Source organism: Bos javanicus, chromosome 3 (assembly GCF_032452875.1).
Source record: "Bos javanicus breed banteng chromosome 3, ARS-OSU_banteng_1.0, whole genome shotgun sequence".
In the NCBI taxonomy this organism is placed as follows: Eukaryota; Metazoa; Chordata; class Mammalia; order Artiodactyla; family Bovidae; genus Bos; species Bos javanicus.
The window spans coordinates 25,426,297-25,445,730 of record NC_083870.1 but is presented as its reverse complement, the minus strand read 5'-3'; the positions used below and the strand labels follow the sequence as shown (position 1 = coordinate 25,445,730).

The window sequence follows — 19,434 nt, the reverse complement described above, 5'->3', positions numbered from 1 at the left end:
AGAACAATTGTGTCCGTATGTCTTGGTGCACCCGTGCATGCATAAGTATATCAGGTATGTACTTAGGAGTGAAATTATTAGGTTCAAGAGAAATAGTATGCCTAACTTTAGTAGTTATGCCCAATTTTCCAAAGTGAAAGTACCAACTTATACTTCAGCAGTATAGGAGAGTTTGCTTTACTTCACATCCTTGCCAAAATCTGGCAGTGTCTCCTAAATTTTGGCCAAAAATGATTGATTTGACCAGATAAAAGTTGAGTGTTTCTGTATATAAAAAATTGGCATTTATTAATAAGGAAATTGTTTTATAAATTAAGGTACATCCAAATCATACACTAATATAACGCTATGAAGATAAGTTAGATCTCTCGATACTGTCTGGAAGTGATATTCAGGATGTATTGATAAGAGAAAAAAGTATCTGGCAGAGTTAAAAAAATATAAATATATATATCAAACCTAAACCAAAACCAAACATGAAAACTTTCTTTACATTTGTGCATGCATGCTTGTATGAGCATAGAACAAACCAAACTTTTACTGTTTCTGATTTCAGGAGCTTAGGCCAGCCAGGTTAAGATTTCTTGTAAAAGCATGTATTACTTTTGTGATTAAAAATCCCAATAAAAATGCAAACAAAAACAAACCACTGCCACAGAAGCAGCAATAATACCAACTATGAACAAGGGGCACTGCCCTGGATTTTGGCAGAGTTCCCTAAAGGTTTATCATCTGGTGGAGGAGTGAGCTTGGTGGAGAGACTGTTATTTCCTTGAAGATTCAATTATCTGAGAGTTTAGCAAAAAGATCATTTCCTGTGATACTTACACAAATGCTCTAGAAAAAAATAATTTTGAACCTATAATTTGTCAATGTCATATTTCTTTCTTTGGATTACCTTGAGAGAGCCTTCTAAAATAAAATTAATCTTTTCCTTCTCTTTTTCTTTGTCTTTTTCTTGATCTGATATTTCTGTCTTGCTCATTCCTTTGTTACCTATAACCAGAGAAAATTAAACTTCTTGGTAAAACTCTCAATTTTCATAGAAGGACCAAACATCTGAGTTGTAGGAGAGCCCTATTCACTCATATCTGAATTCTCTTTTTTTTTTTTTTTGTCATCTCTAGAGTGGACATCTGAAGTAGAAATGAAATCTTTTAGGGATGAACGACTCGCCATCAGTGGAGGCAGTACATTCCATTCTCAATGTGTTGAGATTCTGAAGCTTTTATTGAGCTGGACTTTCACTAGAGTTTTAATCTAATTAATCCTAATTTAACCCCTTAAAACCACACAGGACAAATTTATCTTTTCCTTCCATACTGAAGACCTCCTCTTGCCATTACAGTTATTTTGTGGTGAAGATTTACATCTGTCCTGACTTGAGAGGCCTCAAACAGAATGTAATACCTACCAGGTGCATTCCAACTCTGATTTCAAATCGACCATTTTCTGAATTTGGTCCACAGACACCCAGATAATTGTTGAGCTTTCGGTTCTGCTCAGAAGCAGAATAAAGAAAAGGCAGTCAACCCACAGTCCTTGGTACTAGCAGATAAGCATGACCTGGATACAACTGTAAGGGCAGCCCTACCTGTCTTATATAGTCCCATCGAGTATTCGAATTACTTGGTGCTGTCCTGTGCTGCCCCGCCTGGAGGAAGGCCGAACTGATGGACAGATTATGGAACCATTTTGGTGAAAGGTGAATCGTTGACTTGGTTTGCCAAGTTTTATCTTAGAATCAAGCCAAGCACAAATTCCTCTGGTACTTTATAGAGGTTGCAAAAACTTAGGAAATTATATAGTTTTGCTTCTTTATAGGAAATCACTCTCAACTTAGTTACCAGAAATAATGAATAGTAATTACACAGAGTTCATTCCCTTTGTCTGAACCCAGTAAAATATCTTTATTTTCCAGATGAATTACATCAACATTTCATTCATTGATCAAGTGTCCTTTTTCTTTTCGTCACCTTCTTCTCTCTGCTTGACAGCATCAACACCATGAAAATAACAAAACCAAAACTGTATATTGATGCAACATCCCATCTAATCCATGTCACAGGCCCCCCAAAATTCATTTTCCCTTCATTTGTTATTCTAACCCCCCCAGCTAGTCTCGGGACTCTTCTGTTTACTCTTATAAGGAAGGTCTTGTTTTATTCTCACTTTGGAAGCCATAATTATTCTTACAGAGACATACTGTCTCTGAATTTACTTCATATATTGCCAACAAAACGTAGATAGGCGAACCTATCAAGCCCACCAAAATAAAGACATGTGGCATTTCCCTAACATCACATTTAATCTCAACAGATTGACTCTTTCAAATCTGGCAGGAAGTGGGGTCAATATAAGACAAGTATCAAATCAATATAATACAAATATTCTCATCATATTTAGGAAGCAGCTATTCTATTTTATAGGGAAAGTGAAGAGTCACAGAAATGTTGTGGACAACTCTTTAATCCTGAAATAGTTACAGACTTGATATAATTAGTAAACAGCAGAATGTCTTGGGATTTTACATATAAGTTAAATTGGTTACTTACTTTTAGATTTTTTAATAGAATAAATTTTGCTAGTAGAGGAAACTTTGGTAGCAACAGAAGATTTTATTTCCAGCTCATATTTGGCTTTATTGATTTCATCAGACATTTTAGTTTCCTGATATATAGCTTCTTCTTTTATGATCCAATCTTGAATGGATTTTGCAACAAATTCCAAATAATTTCTAAAAAAGGAAAAGATCAGCAGGTGACACCTGAGTTAATAGGCAGCTCACATGGTAAACAATTTGCCTGTAATTCAGGAGACCCGGCTTCAATCCCTGAGTCTGGAAAAGGGAATGGTGATCCACGCCTGTATTCTTTCCTGGAGAATCCCATTGACAGAGAAGCCTGGTAGGCTACAGTCCACTGGGTCACAAAGAGTCCGACATGACTGAGCAACTGACACTTCACTTCAAAGTCAACAAGTGCATAAGATACTGATTGTGCAAATGAACTTTTCAAAAATTAACTGATTCTAAACTGCCACTTCATGGGAAATAGATGGGGAAACAGTGGAAACAATGTCAGACTTTACTTTTGGGGCTCCAAAATCACTGCAGATGGTGACTGCAGCCATGAAATTAAAAGACGCTTACTCCTTGGAAGGAAAGTTATGACCAACCTAGATAGCATATTAAAAAGAAGAGACATTACTTTGCCAACAAAGGTGTGTCTAGTCAAGGCTATGGTTTTTCCTGTGGTCATGTATGGATGTGAGAGTTGGACTATGAAAAAAGCTGAGCACCAAAGAATTGATGCTTTTGAACTGTGGTGTTGGAGAAGACTCTTGAGAGTCCCTTGGACTGCAAGGAGATCCAACCAGTCTATTGGAAAGGAGATCAGTCCTGGGTGTTCATTGGAAGGAATGATGCTAAAGCTGAAACTCCAGTACTTTGGCCACCTCATGAGAAGAGTTGACTCACTGGAAAAGACTGATGCTGGGAGGGATTGGGGGCAGGAGGAGAAGGGGACGACAGAGGATGAGATGGCTGGATGGCATCACTGACTCGATGGACGTGAGTCTCAGTGAACTCTGGGAGTTGGTGATGGACAGGGAGGCCTGGCGTGCTGCGATTCATGGGGTTGCAAAGAGTCGGACACGACTTAGTGACTGAACTGAACTGAACAGAAACTGCCCATGTAACAAACATAATATAGAGATATATGCTATAATATATTTTGTACAAAGTAGTCATTTATAAATATTCAATGAAGATATGAAAAATCTTCAACTTCCTTCATGATTAAAGACCTACAAAATTAAAAATTAGATATTTCCCTCCAAATCAAAGATTAATGCTTGATAATACCAAAAGTTGATGACAGTTTGGAGAAACAGTCATTCTTAGCACTGTTAATTGCAGAGTAATATGGTAAAATGTCTTTATAGGGCAATTTTATAGCACAATAGGTACCATCTGAATTGACCACCAACTAACTGACTCACTGGATTAGTTGAAACATTGTAGTCTTGCTATAAACTTATCAGGCTTGTGAATACCCTCATCCTAAATACTACAACCTAAGCTGCTTGTGCATTTATGTATATGTCAGCATCTTACTGACCTGGAAGAGGTCAGTTTTCATTCCAATACCAAAGAAAGGCAATGCCAAAGAATGCTCAAACTACTGCACAATTGCACTCATCTCACACACTAGTAAAGTAATGCTCAAAATTCTCCAAGCGAGGCTTCATCAGTATGTGAACCGTGAACTTCCAGATGTTCAAGCTGGTTTTAGAAAAGGCAGAGGAACCAGAGATCAAATTGCCAGCATCTGCTGGATCATCGAAAAAGCAAGAGAGTTCCAGAAAAACATCTACTTCTGCTTTATGAACTATGCCAAAACCTTTGACTGTGTGGATCACAGCAAACTGTAGAAAATTCTTAAAGAGATGGGAATACCAGACCACCTGACCTGCCTCCTGAGAAATCTATACGCAGGTCAAGAAACAACAGTTAAAACAGAACATGGAACAACAGACTGGTTCCAAATCAGGAAAGGAGTATGTCAAGGTTGTATATTGTCACCCTGCTTATTTAACTTATATGCAGAGTACATCATACAAAATGCCAGGCTGGATGAAGCACAAGCTGGAATCAAGACTGCCAGGAGAAATATTAATAACCTCAGATATGCAGATGACACCACACTTGTGGCAGAAAGAAAGTGAAAGGGGAGAGTGAAAAAGTTGGCTTAAAATTCAACATTCAGAAACCTATGATCATGGAATCTGGTCCCATCATTTAATGGCAAATAGATGGAGAAACAATGGAACCAGTGACAGACTTAATCTTTTTGGGCTCCAAAATCACTGCAGATGCTGACTGCAGCCATGAAATTAAAAGATGCTTACCAACAAAGGTCCATCTAGTCAAAGCTATGGTTTTTCCAGTCGTCATCTATGGATGTGAGAGTTGGACTATAAAGAAATCTGAGCGCCGAAGAACTGATGTTTCTGAACTGTGGGGTTGAAGAAGGCTCTTGAGAGTCCCGTGGACTGCAAGGATATCTAACCAGTCCATCCTAAAGGAAATTAGTCCTGAATATTCATTGGAAGGACAGATGCTGAAGCTGAAACTCCAATACTTTGGCCACCTCATGTGAAGAACTGACTCATTTGAAAAGACCTGATGCTAAGAAAGATTGAAGGTGGGAGGAGAAGGGGACGGCAGAGGATGAGATGGTTGGATGGCATCACTGACTCAATGTACATAAGTTTGAGTAAACTCCGGGAGTTGGTGATGGACAGGGAAGCCTGGCATGCTGCATTCCATGGGGTTGCAAAGAGTTGGACACGACTGAGTGACTGAACTGAACTGAACTGAACTCACAGTGTCTTACTGCTTACTGGGATTTAGTAATGTTATTGTTCTTCAGTTGCTCAGTCATGTCCAAATCTTTGCAACCCCAAGGACTGCAGCATGCCAGGTCTCCCTGTCCTCACTATCTTCCAGAGTTTGCTCAAACTCAAGTCCATTGAGTTGGTGATGCCATCCAACCGTCTCGTCTTCTGTGTCCCCTTCTCCTCCCACCTTCAATCTTTGCCAGCATCAGGTCTTTTCTAATGAGTCAGTTCTTCACATCAGGTGGCCAAAGTATTAGAATTTCAGCTTCAGCATCAGTCCTTCCAGTGAATATTCGGGACTGATTTCCTTTAGGACTGACTGGCTTAATCTTGCAGTTCAAGGGACTCTCAAGAGTCCTCTCCAACACCACAGTTCAAGAGCATCAATTCTTCGGCACTCAGCTTTCTTTATGGTCCAACTCTCCATCCATACATGACTACTGGAAAAAACCATAGCTTTGACTATATGTACTTTTGTCAGCAAAGTAATGTCTTTGCTTTTTAATATGCAGTCTAGGTTGGTCATAGACTTCCCTGGTGGCTCAGACGGTAAAGTGTCTGCCTACAATGTGGGAGACCCAGGTTTGATCCCTGGGTTGGGAAGATCCACTGGAGAAAGAAAATGGCAACCCACTCCAGTACTCTTGCCTGGAAAGTCCCATGGATGGAGGAGCCTGGTAGGCTACAGTGCACAGGGTCGCAGAGAGTCAGACACAACTGAGCGACTTCATTTCATTTCACTTTCTTCCAAGAGGCAAGCATCTTTTAATTTCATGGCTGCAGTCAACATCTGCAGTGACTTTGGAGCCCAAGAAAATAAAGTCTGTCACTGTTTCCACTGTTTCCCCATCGATATGCCATGAAGTGATGGGACTGGATGCCATGATCTTAGTTTTTTGAATGCTGAGTTTTAAACAAGTTTTTTTTTTTTTTTTTCACTCTCCTCTTTCACTTTCATCAAGAGGCTCTTCAGTGCCTCTTCAGTTTCTGCCATAAGGGTGGTGTCATATGCATATGTGAGGTTATTTATATTTCTCCTGGCAATCGATTCCAGCTTGTGCTTCATCCAGCCTGGCATTTCATATGATGTACTCTGCATATAAGTTAAATAAGCAGGATGGCAATATACAGCCTGGATGTACTCCTTTCCCAATTCGGAACCAGTCTGTTGTTCCATGTTCTGTTTTAACTGTTGCTTCTTGACTTGCATACAGATTTCTCAGGAGGCAGGTCAGGTGGTCTGGTATTCCCATCTCTTTAAGAATTTTCCACAGTTTGTTGTGATCCACACAGTCAAAGGTTTGGCATAGTCAATAAAGCAGAAGTAAATGTTTTGCTGTAATTCTCTTGCTTTTTCTATGATCCAATAGATGTTGGCAATTTGATTTCTGGTTCCTCTGCCTTTTCTAAATCCAGCTTGAACATCTGGAAGTTCTCAGTTCACATACTGTTGAATCCTCACTTGGAGAATTTTGAGCATTACTTTGGTAGTGTGTGAGATGAGTCAAATTGTGTGGTAGTTTGAACATTCTTTGGCATTACCTTTGGGATTGGAATGACAACAGACCTTTTCCACTCCTGTGGCCACTGTGGAGTTGTCCAAATTTGCAGGCATAATGAGTGCAGCACTTAAACAGCATCATCTTTTCTGATTTGAAATAGTTAACCTGGAATTTCATCACCTCCGCTAGCTTTGTCCAAGTAGTGATGCTTCTTAAGGCCCACTTGACTTCGCATTCCAGGATGTCTGGCTTTGGGTGAGTGATCATCCCATCGTGGTTATCTGGGTCATCTTTTTTGTATAGTTCTTCTGTGTATTCTTGCCACCTCTTCTTAATATCCTCTGCTTCTGTTAGGTCCATACCGTTTCTGTCCTTTTATCATGCCCATCTTTGAATTAAATGCTCCCTTGGTATCTCTAATTTTCTTGAGGAGATCGCTAGTCTTTCCCATTCTATTGTTTTCCTCTATTTCTTTGCATTGATCGCTGAGGAAGGCTTTCTCGTCTCTCCTTGCTATTCTTTGGAACTCTGCATTCAAGTGAGTATATCTTTCGTTTCCTCCTTTGCCTTCTGATTCTCTTTTCTCAGCTATTTGTAAGGGCTCCTCAGACAACCATTTTGCCTTTCTTTTTCTTGTGGATGGTTTTTGATCACCACCTCCTCTACAATGTCACAAACCTCCATCCATAGCTCTTCAGACACACTGTCAGATTTAATTCCTCAAATCTACATGTCACTTCTACTGTATAATCATAAGGGATTTGATTTAGGTCATTCCTGAAAGATCTAGTGGTTTTCCCTACATTTTTCAATGTAAGTCTGAATTTGGCAATAAAGAGTTCATGATCTGAGCCACAGTCAGCTCCCAGTCTTGTTTTTGCTGACTGTATAGAGCTTCTCTATCTTTGGCTGTAAAAAAATATAGTCCATCTGATTTCGGTAATTGACCATCTGGTGATGTCCATGTAGAGAGTCATCTCTTGTGATGTTAGAAGAGGGTATTTGCTATGACCAGTGCATTCTCTTGGTAAAACTCTATTAGCCTTCGCCCTGCTTCATTTTGTACTCCAAGGCCAAACTTGCCTGTTACTACAGGTGTCTCTTGAATTCCTGCTTGGCCTGTTAGTTGGTGGTAAGTCTACACTTGTTAACATGTTGAGTTGAACAGGTCAAATACCCTGAAGTTATCTTGACTACTCTTGTTTCTCAAGTTCTTCTTCCAACTGTCAGGAAATCCAAATGATTTTTTAAAACATATTTAAATATATTCAAAATCGTATCACGTCTCACTCTGCTTACTGCCGAATCCTGGTCTAAGTCACTATCATCTTTTGCTAGGATTGTTGTCATAGTCTTCCAACAAGTTTCCTTGTTCTTACCTTCGAGTCCCTGTAGTCTATTCCTAACAGAGCAACTAGAAAGATCCTTTTAATCCTTAAATCAGATTATACTCTCTTATTCTTAGAAACTTTTAATAGTTTTAAACAAAACCCAGAATGCTTACTATTGATCTGTGATAACGGAACACAGATATGTATATTTCAAATGAAATGACAAAATAAGAAGCATTTCAGCACACAGTGATTCAGGAAGTTTGCCACCCAGGGATACTTCCTGAAATAATTACTCAAAAATGTATTCCAGAGCTTAAAAGAAAAGTTGAAGAAAGACAACATGGGATATAAGTAAGAGTTGAGAAAGAATAAAATTAGTAGTTAAATGTAAGTAATTATTTATATTCAGTTCTATTACTTGTTATCAAAAATATTACTTTACGATTAGAAACAAAATTTATAGACAATTTCTAAATGGGAGGTAGGAGATGCACTGGGAGCATGTGAAAATATGTTAAACATTTTAACATTTCCTGGGAAATGGTATTAATATTCACTGCATTGGAGAAGGAAATGGCAACCCACTCCAGTGTTCTTGCCTGGAGAATCCCAGGGACGGGGGTGCCTCGTGGGCTGCTGTCAATGGCGTCACACAGAGTTGGACACGACTGAAGCGACTTAGCAGCAGCAGCAGCAGCAACCCTATCTATTATATAAAAGTATTTAAATGTGATTTAAAAGGATAAGTGTAACTTCTACAAAAATATAAGTAGAATTTATGACTTTTAAAAAATCACATGCTAAGAATGAATTGAGTCTAACAAAGGAAGAAAGAGATTAATCTTGAAGTAAAAATATGGGTTGTATAAATTTAATGGTAAGAATGAGGCCAAATATATTAACAAATAAAGTAAAAGTGAATATATTAAGTTATTTTAAATGTAAAAAAATTAACATTGTTATTATTATTAGAATATTTTAAAAGACAGGAGATCTCAGAGTGGCTAAAAAACTCAAGTTGATATTTAAAAGAGGTGTATCTAAAACAGAAACAAAGTCAAAAGACTTAGAGAATGAATTTATGGTTGCCTGGGGGAAAGATGGGGGGAAGGGACAGTTAGGGATTTTGAGATGGACTTGTACACACTGCTATATTTACCTGCTATGTTCATAGATACTATAAAATGATAAAATGTTTTTATCCTTCAAGAAGTATATAATCTAAAATCTTTGTAAATGTAAAAATGTACAAAGATAAATAATAAAAGAGATAAACATCAATCCTACAGAAAAATGTAAGTAGTAGTATCAGCAGTATATACTTTATTGCAGTAATAATAGAAAATTCAGGTCCGCTTTGATATTGGAAGGCTCAGGTTCAAATCCTAGATCTGCCACTTACTTACAAATAATCCTCAACTTCTTCATTTGTATAATGTTGTGATAACAAAGTGAGATGATATATGGAAAGCGTTGAACACAAGTCTGACACATCATAAGCATCAATAAGTAGAAGCTTCACTATTATTAATGACAGTAAAATAGAATTCTTAAATAGGTTGTAAGCTTTCTAATATAAAGATGATTTTTAAAATATTTGTTATATTGTATGGTGTTCAGAATGCTGTATAAATAGTAATGCCTAAAATTTATCAACATAAATATTTTCTCAAAAGTATCAATTGAGAATATGCTGTAAACACAATTATTCGCCATTTCTCATGAAACTCATAGTTTAGTAATGATATGTACAATTTTCCATCAGTTCTTTAATATAGTTTTAAAAATATTATTCATACTTTCCAAACTACTTAAATATTTATGAATTATGACTAAACTGAGCTCAAGAACAAAGGCCTATTCATGTTTGTAGAATCTAAAATAGTTTTCACAATCCTTTGTATAGCGAAACAATGACAACAGATTTGTGTAAATAAAGCATTGAAATAGAATGGCTGACCTGTATAAATGTATAAATTAAATAAAGAGACCATAGTATGTCCATTAAAAAATAAAATAAAAAATAAAATGGATAACCAACAAGGACCTATGGTATAGCACATAGAACAATGCTCCGTGTTATGTGGCAGCCTGAATGGGAGGAGAGCTAGAGGGAGAATGCTGCTGCTGCTGCTGCTAAGTCGCTTCAGTCGTGTCCGACTCTGTGTGACCCCAGAGACGGCAGCCCACCAGGCTCCCCGTCCCTGGGATTCTCCAGGCAAGAACACTGGAGTGGGTTGCCATTTCCTTCTCCAATGCATGAAAGTGAAAAGTGAGAGGGAAGTTGCTCAGTTGTGTCCAACTCTTAGCGACCCCATGGACTGCAGCCCACCAGGCTCCTCCGTCCATGGGATTTTCCAGGCAAGAGTACTGGAGTGGGGTGCCATCGCCTTCTCTGAGAGGGAGAATGGATACATGTATATGTATGGCTTAGTCACTTCACTGTTCATCTGAAACTATCACAACATTGTTAAGTGGCTATATCCCAGGAGAAAATAAAAAGTTTAAATTTTAAAAAGAGAGATATATCTAAAAATCAAATTCAAGCAGAAGAATATAAAAATGGCAGAAGTCTAGGTCCTCAATTTTTGTGAGCAGCAGCACTATCCCTGACACAATGCCCAACTACAGATTTTTTTTTGCTACAGGAGAAAAATAATTCTCTTACTAGTTTAACCATTATAACCAGTTTTCCATGAATATAGTGAAACATCATTCCTAGTTGACATGCAAAATGACTGAGAACATTACATCAGTAAATTATTAATATAAAAGAATTTCCAATAATATTAATATCAAATATGGTTAAATTCAAGGTGAAAAGCATTAAAGGGAAGATAGACGTGTTATCATGTTGATAAGTTACAATCCTTTAAGAAGGATGTATATAAAAATAGAAATTAAAAAATAACGTTATGCATATACACATACGCATACAGTACACATGCAGAACAGGAAGAAGAAACAGCTATAATCATAAAGACAGACATTAATCTATCTCTCTCAGAAATGGATGTTTATTTGGGGAATACTGATTAATTTTATTTTAATAGACTGGAAAATCTAGATGTCATGCATGATTCCTTAAGAAAGTAAAAATTTCCAAAAGTAATTGAAGAAGAAATAGAAAAGCTGAATAGAGAATTAACTTCAGAAGGACTGACAAGGTTGTAGATTAATCTATTCTTCATCCTCTGACCTACTCTCTCTCCCATTGGGCCCTGCTACCCAGCCCCTTGGAATCCACTAACTCTAAATGGTTTTCCATGTGAAGTATTCTTACTCTCCACAAAGTCAGGTACGTACTGTGGAAGCTCCTGTATGTGTAAGCAAAGGGTCTTGGAAAATGACTTTGTAGTCTAACTTCTAACAGTATTGTTTTTTCTACAGAGTTAAAAGGTGGAATATTTTGACTGCCTTATGTGCTGTGAATCCTCAGAGCTGTGGGCTCACACCTTAATGAGACAAATGGGAGTGGACTGCAGGCTGTGGCTTCTGAGGTGAAGGGGGGAACACGGCACCTTGATGCCCATTTCAGCAGGTACACGCAATCAGTGTGGGGAGGGAAGCAAAAGAAGTGGTGCCCTGGGGCAGCTGCTGAGCCCCCTGATGGGATGAAGATGGGGTCATGCTGGATCTCCTGCACTGGGTTCTTGCAGAAAGCTAAGTAAGCACAGAATTGGATTAAATTCTACTTACCATGTGATTCTGGTTGTTAACTTGAATCCACAATTATCTTGGAGAATCAGGTCATAAAAAATACACATAATTGTCAGTGTTATCCATAAGGTTAGTGTAACACCAATACATCTCTAAATGATATATTTTACACACTTGGGAGAATAATATAAACATCACTGGAGAAGTAAATTACAGAACATGTCATAAAATAGGTTACTGAAAGAGAAAAATTGCAAATAAAATGTATCTATTTTATTAAGTTATAAAATGTATGTAAAGATCAATATGTTGGGTTTTATTATTTAATTTGTAATATCTGAAGCCAAGTATATCTAACATTTTCACTTGGGAGGGGAATGGAAAAAGAATGATTTTCTTTGGTCAAAGTGTGGGTGTAAACAAGCCCTAGGTTTGCCTTTTTTGGGTATTCTAGTTTTTGTTTCTGTTGTCAATGGTGTTTTTTCCTTTTTTAAACATCACATTTTCTAACAATTTCTTGTAATGCAAAAAAATGCAGTTAGAGGATATGCTGCTGTTGTTATCCAGTTGCTAAGTTGTGTCCAACTCTTTGTGACCCCATGGACTGGCATGGGGTCATGCCACAGCATACCAGGTTCCTCTGTCCTCCACTATCTCCTGGAGTTTGCTCAAATTCATGTCCATTGAGTCCGTAATGCCATCCAACCATCGCATCCTCTGCTGCTCCCTTCTCCTTTGCCTTCAATCTTTCCCAGTATCAGGGTCTTTTCTAAGAAATCGGCTGTTTGCATCAGGAGACAAAAGTGTTGGAGCTTCAGCATCAGGGTTGCTGAATGAATATTCAGGGCTGATCTTCAGGTAATTTCTCCCATTAATTCACATTTTTAGATAGATTGGGATTTTCCTGTGTCACTAATAACCTCAGCTGCCAATAATGGCAGTTTCCTTTTGGATTCCTATACTTTAAAGATACTTTTAGTAATTTTTCTGATTTAGATCTTCATTAAATGTTGCTTAGAATTGGTCATGGTAGTTACCTCTATTTTGTTTCTAATTTTATAAAGATGCTTGTAACATTTTTTATTAAGAATGATGTTTACATCTTAATAACTTCAAAGGCATTCAGAAGACAATGGGATAATTTTCTTCAAAGTGCTGAGAATTTACATGTCAATCAAGAACTATATCCTAAGCAAAATTATCTTTCATGAACAAGGCTAAAATGAAGATATTTGCAATAAACAAAACTGATTTTACTACCAAAGATCCTCACTATATGAACTTTTAAAGCTCTTATCTTAGGAAGAAGGGAAAATAAAATAGTAAGCATATATTAATTTACAAACACTGGATATGAAAACAATAATGTTATTATATTGTGGGGTAAAAACATGAAGATAGAATTAAAGTGTTCTGCAATAATAGAAAATGTGGACTGGTGATAAGAAGTTAAAACACTCTATTGTGCTTATATTATTTGGTAGGAAGGTAAAGGCACGTCTTCTGCAGGAGATGAAAGCAGTCGATCCTAAAGGAAATCAATCCTGAATATTCATTTCAAGGACTGATGTTGAAACTCCAATACTTGGCCACTTGATGTGAAGACCCGACTCATTGGAAAAGACCCCGATGCTGGGAAAGATCGAAGACAAAAGGAGAAGGGGGCAGCAGAGGATGAGATGGTTAGATAGCATCACTGACTCAATGGATATGAATTTGAGCAAACTCCAGGAGACACTGAAGGACAGAGAAGCTTAGCGTGCTGCGATCCATGGGATCACAGAGTCGGACGTGACTGACTGACTGAATAGCGTAACAAAGGTGCTGATGACTTTGTCAATTTTCAAGTGAATATCACAGTTTCTGAAGAATGAGTTGAGATATAGTGTATAACTGTCATTCTGGTAGTAGTAATAAAAATGAAATTAACTCAAACCAAATAAGGAGAAATAAAGAAACTGAAAAAAAAAGAGCAAATAAAAGGACAAAATTAAATGGTTGAAATTAATCCAAATATATGAACTAGGTTCTCAAGAGGTAAATATTGTCAGATGAATTTTTAAAATTTGGCTATATATATATTTTGCAAGAGGTAAATGGATAGAAAAGGATATACAAGATAAAATATAAAAGAGGCTTGTAAAGTTTATCACTATCAGATAAGATACATATGATAAAGTCTGTTCAGATATATCAATATTGGTCAATATAACCTTGAAAGCAAAGAGCAATCCTAGAGATAAAGACATTGCACGTTGATAAAAGCTTAATCAGGGAAACAACTCAATTCTTGTTTTGCTTATTAACATAATCTTAACATCATTTCAGTTAGTCAGTCATGTCTGTCTTTGCGACCCCAGGCTTCCCTGTCCATCACCAACTCCCGGAGCTTGCTCAAACTCATGTACAAGTTGGTGATGCCATCCAACCATCTCCTTTTGTCGTCCCCTTCTCCTCCTGCCTTCAATCTCTCCCAGCATCAGGGTCTTTTCTAAAGAGTTAGTTCTTCGCATCAGATGGCCAAAGTACTGGCATTTCAGCTTCAGCATCTGTCCTTCCAATGAATATTCAGGACAGATTTCCTTTAGGTTTGACTGGTTAGATCTCCTTTCAGTCCACAGGACTCTCAAGAGTCTTCTCCAACACCACAGTCCAAAAGCATCAGTTCCTTGAACTCAGTGTTTGTTATAGTCCAACTCTCACATCCATACATGACGACTGGAAAAACCATAGTTTGACTAGATGGACCTTTGTCAGCAAAGTAATGTCTCTGCTCTTTAATATGCTGTCTAGGTTAGTCACAGCTTTTCTTCCAAGGAGCAAGTGTCTTTTAATTTCATGGCTGTAGTCATCATCTGCAGTGATTTTGGAGCCCAAGAAAATAAAGTTTGTCACCATTTCCCTTGTTTCCCCATCTATGTGCCATGAAGTGGCAGGTAGGACTGGATGCCATGATCTTAGTTCTTTGAATGTTAAGTTTTAAGCCAACCTTTTCATTGTCCTCTTTTACTTTCGTCAAGAGGATCTTTAGTTCTTCTTCACTTTCTGCTATAAGGCTGCTATCATCATAAGGGTGGTGTCAATCTTAACATGCATGAAGTCAAAAACTGACAAATTTATAGAAATAAATCTACCAGGTTCCATCACACATTGAGTTTTTTAAAAATCATTTCTCATTAGTTGATTGACCAAGTTTTTAAAAATCAGAAAGAATAGTGAAGATTAAGAAATACAAACCTGTATTCAAAAACCAAAGAATAAACTTCCTTAACACACAAACTTGGAGTATTTATAACAACTCACCACATATTAAGCAACAAAGTGGATCAACAAATTTCACAGCATCAGTATTCTATAGAACATGTTGTCTGACTACTACTTTTGAAATTATAAACTATAATAAAAATGTAACTCAGCCAAATGTTTAAAATAAAAACTCACATTTCTATGCAATCCATGGGTCAAATAAGAATGATGGAAATGAGAAATGAATGATATAGCAGCATTGTTCAAAACAGCAAAGATATGAAAGCAACCTAAATGTCTATCAACAGATGAATAGATAAAGATGTGCTACATATACATAATGGAACACTGCTGCTGCTGCTGCTAAGTCGCTTCAGTTGTGTCCGACTCTGTGCGACCCCAGAGACGGCAGCCCACCAGGCTCCCAGTCCCTGGGATTCTCCAGGCAAGAACACTGGAGTGGGTTGCCATTTCCTTCTCCAATGCATGAAAGTGAAAAGTGAAAGTGAAGTCGCTCAGTCATGTCCAACTCTTCGCGACCCCATGGACTGCAGCCCCACCAGGCCCTCCGTCCATGGGATTTTTCCAGGCAATTCCTATTCAGCTATAAAAGAGAATGGAATTATGCCATTTGCAGCAACATGGATGGACCGACTACGTTTAGTCAAATAGATCATACAGAGAAAGACAAATACTGTTTGTTATCACCTATATGTGGAATTTAAAAAATAAAGCAAATGAATGAATATAACAAAACCAAAACAGACTCGCGGACACAGAGAACAAACTAGTGGTTACCAGTTAGGACAGAGAAGAGGCAAGAGGCAAGATAAGAATAGGGGTAAAGAGGCACAAACTACTAGGTATAAAATAAACTAAAGGGATACATTGCATAGCACCGGGAAATGTAGGCAATAATTTATAATACTTTAAATGGAGTATAACCTATAAAAATATTGAATCACAATGTTGTACACCTGAAACTAATATAATAGTAAATCAGCTATAATTCAATAAAAAAGAACTGTGTGTTCAAAAAAATGAACAACAATAAAATTCCATCAGTCAGATATTTTGTAGTGCTAAGGTGGTATTTAAAAGAAATTTTTGCCTTAAATACTTGTAAAGCAACAAATATTACTCAAAATCCTGAGATAAAATTCTAATTTGCAAAGTTAAAGGACACTGGAATAATCCAAAGAAATTGAGAGAAAATAAAAAATAATAAAGATGAGGGCATATTTTTAAAAAATAAAAAGGAGAAAGGATCAAATGCAATAGTTGCTTTTACAAAAAATTAACAAAATTGGCAAACCTTTGGCAAGACTGGTTCAGAAAAACAGAGAAATCACAGATTAAAAGCATTAAGAATTAAAACAGATATGTGTAACACAAAAAGGCAAGAGCATATTGTAATCCATTTTATGCAATAATTTTGAAAACAGGTAAAATGGTCAAATTCCTAGAGAAATACATATTATCAAATGTAGTTCAAAAATACATAGTAAACCCAAAGTGTCTAATAATCATGACAGAGGTTAAATCAGTAATTAACCATCTTCCCAGGTCCAGATGTTCTTATTTTCAAGTTTTACCAAATGCCAAAGGAATATACATCTTAGTCTTACATAAATTCTTTCAGAAAATAAAAAAATAGAGATTAAAAAGGGAGAATACCCACCCATTAATTTATGAGGCTAATAAAAATCTCAATCTCAAGCCAGAAAAGAACATTTAAAGATGGGAAAAATTATAGCTGAATCTTACCCATGAATACAGATTGGACACATTCTAAACAATATATTAGCAAGCCAAATGCAGCAATTTATAAACAAGAGAACATAATGGACAAATTGGATTTTCATGGGAATGTAAGTTCAAACATTAGAATATCTATTAATAAAATTTCACACTTTAACAGATTAAAGGAAAAGAGAGAACACCTAAATTGATGCAGGAAAATCATTTGATATTATTTAATAGTCATCTATAATTAAGAACCTAGAGCAAACTAGCAATGTAAGAAAATTTTCTAACCTAATAAGGAGCATTTACCTATGGCAAAAAACTGAAAAAATACTTAATAGATGAATATTCAAAACCTAGAATAAGACAATAATGTTCTCAAAGTTGTACTGAAGTCCTAGTCAACAAAGAAATGAAAAGCATAATTACTGGCAATGAAAAACAGAACAAAGGAAAGCACAGTTATATTAGCTTGGTATACCTATTGTGTATCCTAATTAAAAAAATCATTTTATGACTTTAAAGTGTGTGATTCTGTGTATATGTATGCACACAATCCATTTCTCCAGTTTTCTGTAGGTCCATGTTCATCCTCTCTGTATCCCTTAGGACTAAATTCTATATAAATAACAAATACTGATTATATATTAACCAGTACAGAAAAATAATGAAAAGTTCTCATCATTAATGAGAAAGGAGAGAAAATTTTTAAGATAGCAATGAAATAATTAAGGAGCTGGGGAGGAAAAACAAATTACTGATTCCTAGAGGTCTCAGTTTGCTGGGAAGCTGAGTGCATGTGTCATTCAGTTACCCTACGTCTGAGTCTTCCCTAGATCAAGTGGAGTTACCCAAAACCAGCATATGGAATGCCATGTTTTGTAGTTCCTACTTTAAACCTTTCAGAGGCTGTTATATTGGAGTCTAAATGAATCAAGTATAATTTAATAATATCCCCACTAGATTCAATGGGGCCAGGAATGATGTCTGCCTTCTTCAGTGTATAGTTTCAATGCCTATCACAGTGCCTGGCACACAGCATTCAATTTGATGAACTTCACTGAATCTACGGAACTTCACTGAATCTACGGTACTGCACAAATGTTTTTATTGGGTTGAACCACTCAGCTTAGGCTAAGGAATTAAAAACCAAGTAACAAGCTAACTAAGATAACTAACTAAACCATCTAAGTTGGTTACCTGAATCCAACATTAGAGTGAAGGCCAACTTTCCAATATTCATGACGCAGACGTTGTAAATTCATCGGATTATGAAAGACCAACAGTAAAGAGTTGTCTTGTGTATGGTAATACGAATCAATACACCTGTATTGCTGATTAGCTTCTTGAAGAACCTGAAAATCAAAATGAATGCATTGTTTTGTCTTTTTTTCCCCGAGAGAAGAGTCTCCTGCTAGGGCCTTTCTCTGCTTCCTCCCTTTTCTTCCCTTATCTCCATGATGCTGGTCAAGGTGAGAGCAGGGATGGCAGATATTTTCAGGAGCATTTTAGTAACTCTTATAAGAAAAACAAATCCTAGGCTCCAAGCATAGAGGTATTTGCTCAAGTGTTTTTCATTAATGCTGGGAGATAATAAAGTCTAGGAGTTATTTAGCACGTTCCATGCCTTCTTTTTAAGCTTCTCTGGTAGCTCAGCTGGTAAAGAATCCACCTGCAATGCAGGAGACCCTGCTTTGATTCCTGGGTCAGGAAGATCCCCTGGAAAAGGGATAGGCTATCCTCTCCAGTATTCTTGGGCTTTCCTGATGGTAAAGAATCTGCCTGCAGTATGGGAGACCTGGGTTCGATCCCTGGGTTGGGAAGATCACCTGGAGGAGGGTATAGCAATCCACTCCAGTATTTTTACCTGGAGAATTCCATGAAAAGAGGAGCCTGGTGGGCTACAGTCTATAGGGTTGCAAAGAGTCGGACACGACTGAAGCGACTTAACATGCACACACATACACACACGCCTTCAGATAAATCATCTCATTTTATCATAAAAACCTCAGATACATTGGTATGATTATTTTTCCCATTTCAAAATATTAAAAGCTGCATTTTTCAGTATTGTTTGTGGCCAAGAGAGAATAAGAGACTTGTCTAAGAGTATGGAGTTCCTAAGTTCTGGTACAAGGGCTTATACCAGTCTTTTGACTCTAAATGTCACATTTCACACTCCACACAGAGCTCTCCACTACACCACGGTGTGGTACAGAGACATACTGTGAGTGGTCTTCTTGATACATACTGTTTCTACACAACTTCTATCCCTGATCCTTTCCAAAACATTTTATCCTCAGCACTGTAACTGCAGCCACAAACAGAGGGGGCCTGTGGGCAGCTGCCTTTTCCTTATGCCAATCAACATAAAGAAATATGTCCATAGGGAAAGAAATTAGACAGTTGCGGGGTTTTGTTTGTTTGTTTTTTTTTTTTTTCCTTGTCCATATCAATTTGGTGGAGGCAGCTTTCTGTTCTTCACTGTCTGGATGATCTAAAGGCATGGAATTGCATATTATGTCAGGAAAGGACTATTTTAC

The 19,434-nt window shown here is 37.1% G+C and overlaps 1 protein-coding gene across 6 annotated transcripts in view; it reads right to left on the bottom strand.

Annotated features, from left to right (window-relative positions):
- Positions 1-19,434, bottom strand: part of SPAG17 (sperm associated antigen 17) — a 252,618-nt gene that overhangs the window by 113,194 nt on the left and 119,990 nt on the right. For all 6 annotated transcript variants that reach the window (XR_009734982.1, XM_061409692.1, XM_061409687.1 and 3 more), the window contains 3 exons: positions 18,092-18,246; positions 2,556-2,737; positions 899-996 (listed from right to left, as the gene is read on the bottom strand). Coding sequence is in view for 5 of the 6 variants with exons in the window: in XM_061409692.1 (XP_061265676.1) it covers positions 899-996; positions 2,556-2,737; positions 18,092-18,246 (435 nt within the window). In the remaining variant the exon portion in view is untranslated. The remainder of the gene's footprint in view (positions 1-898; positions 997-2,555; positions 2,738-18,091; positions 18,247-19,434) is intronic.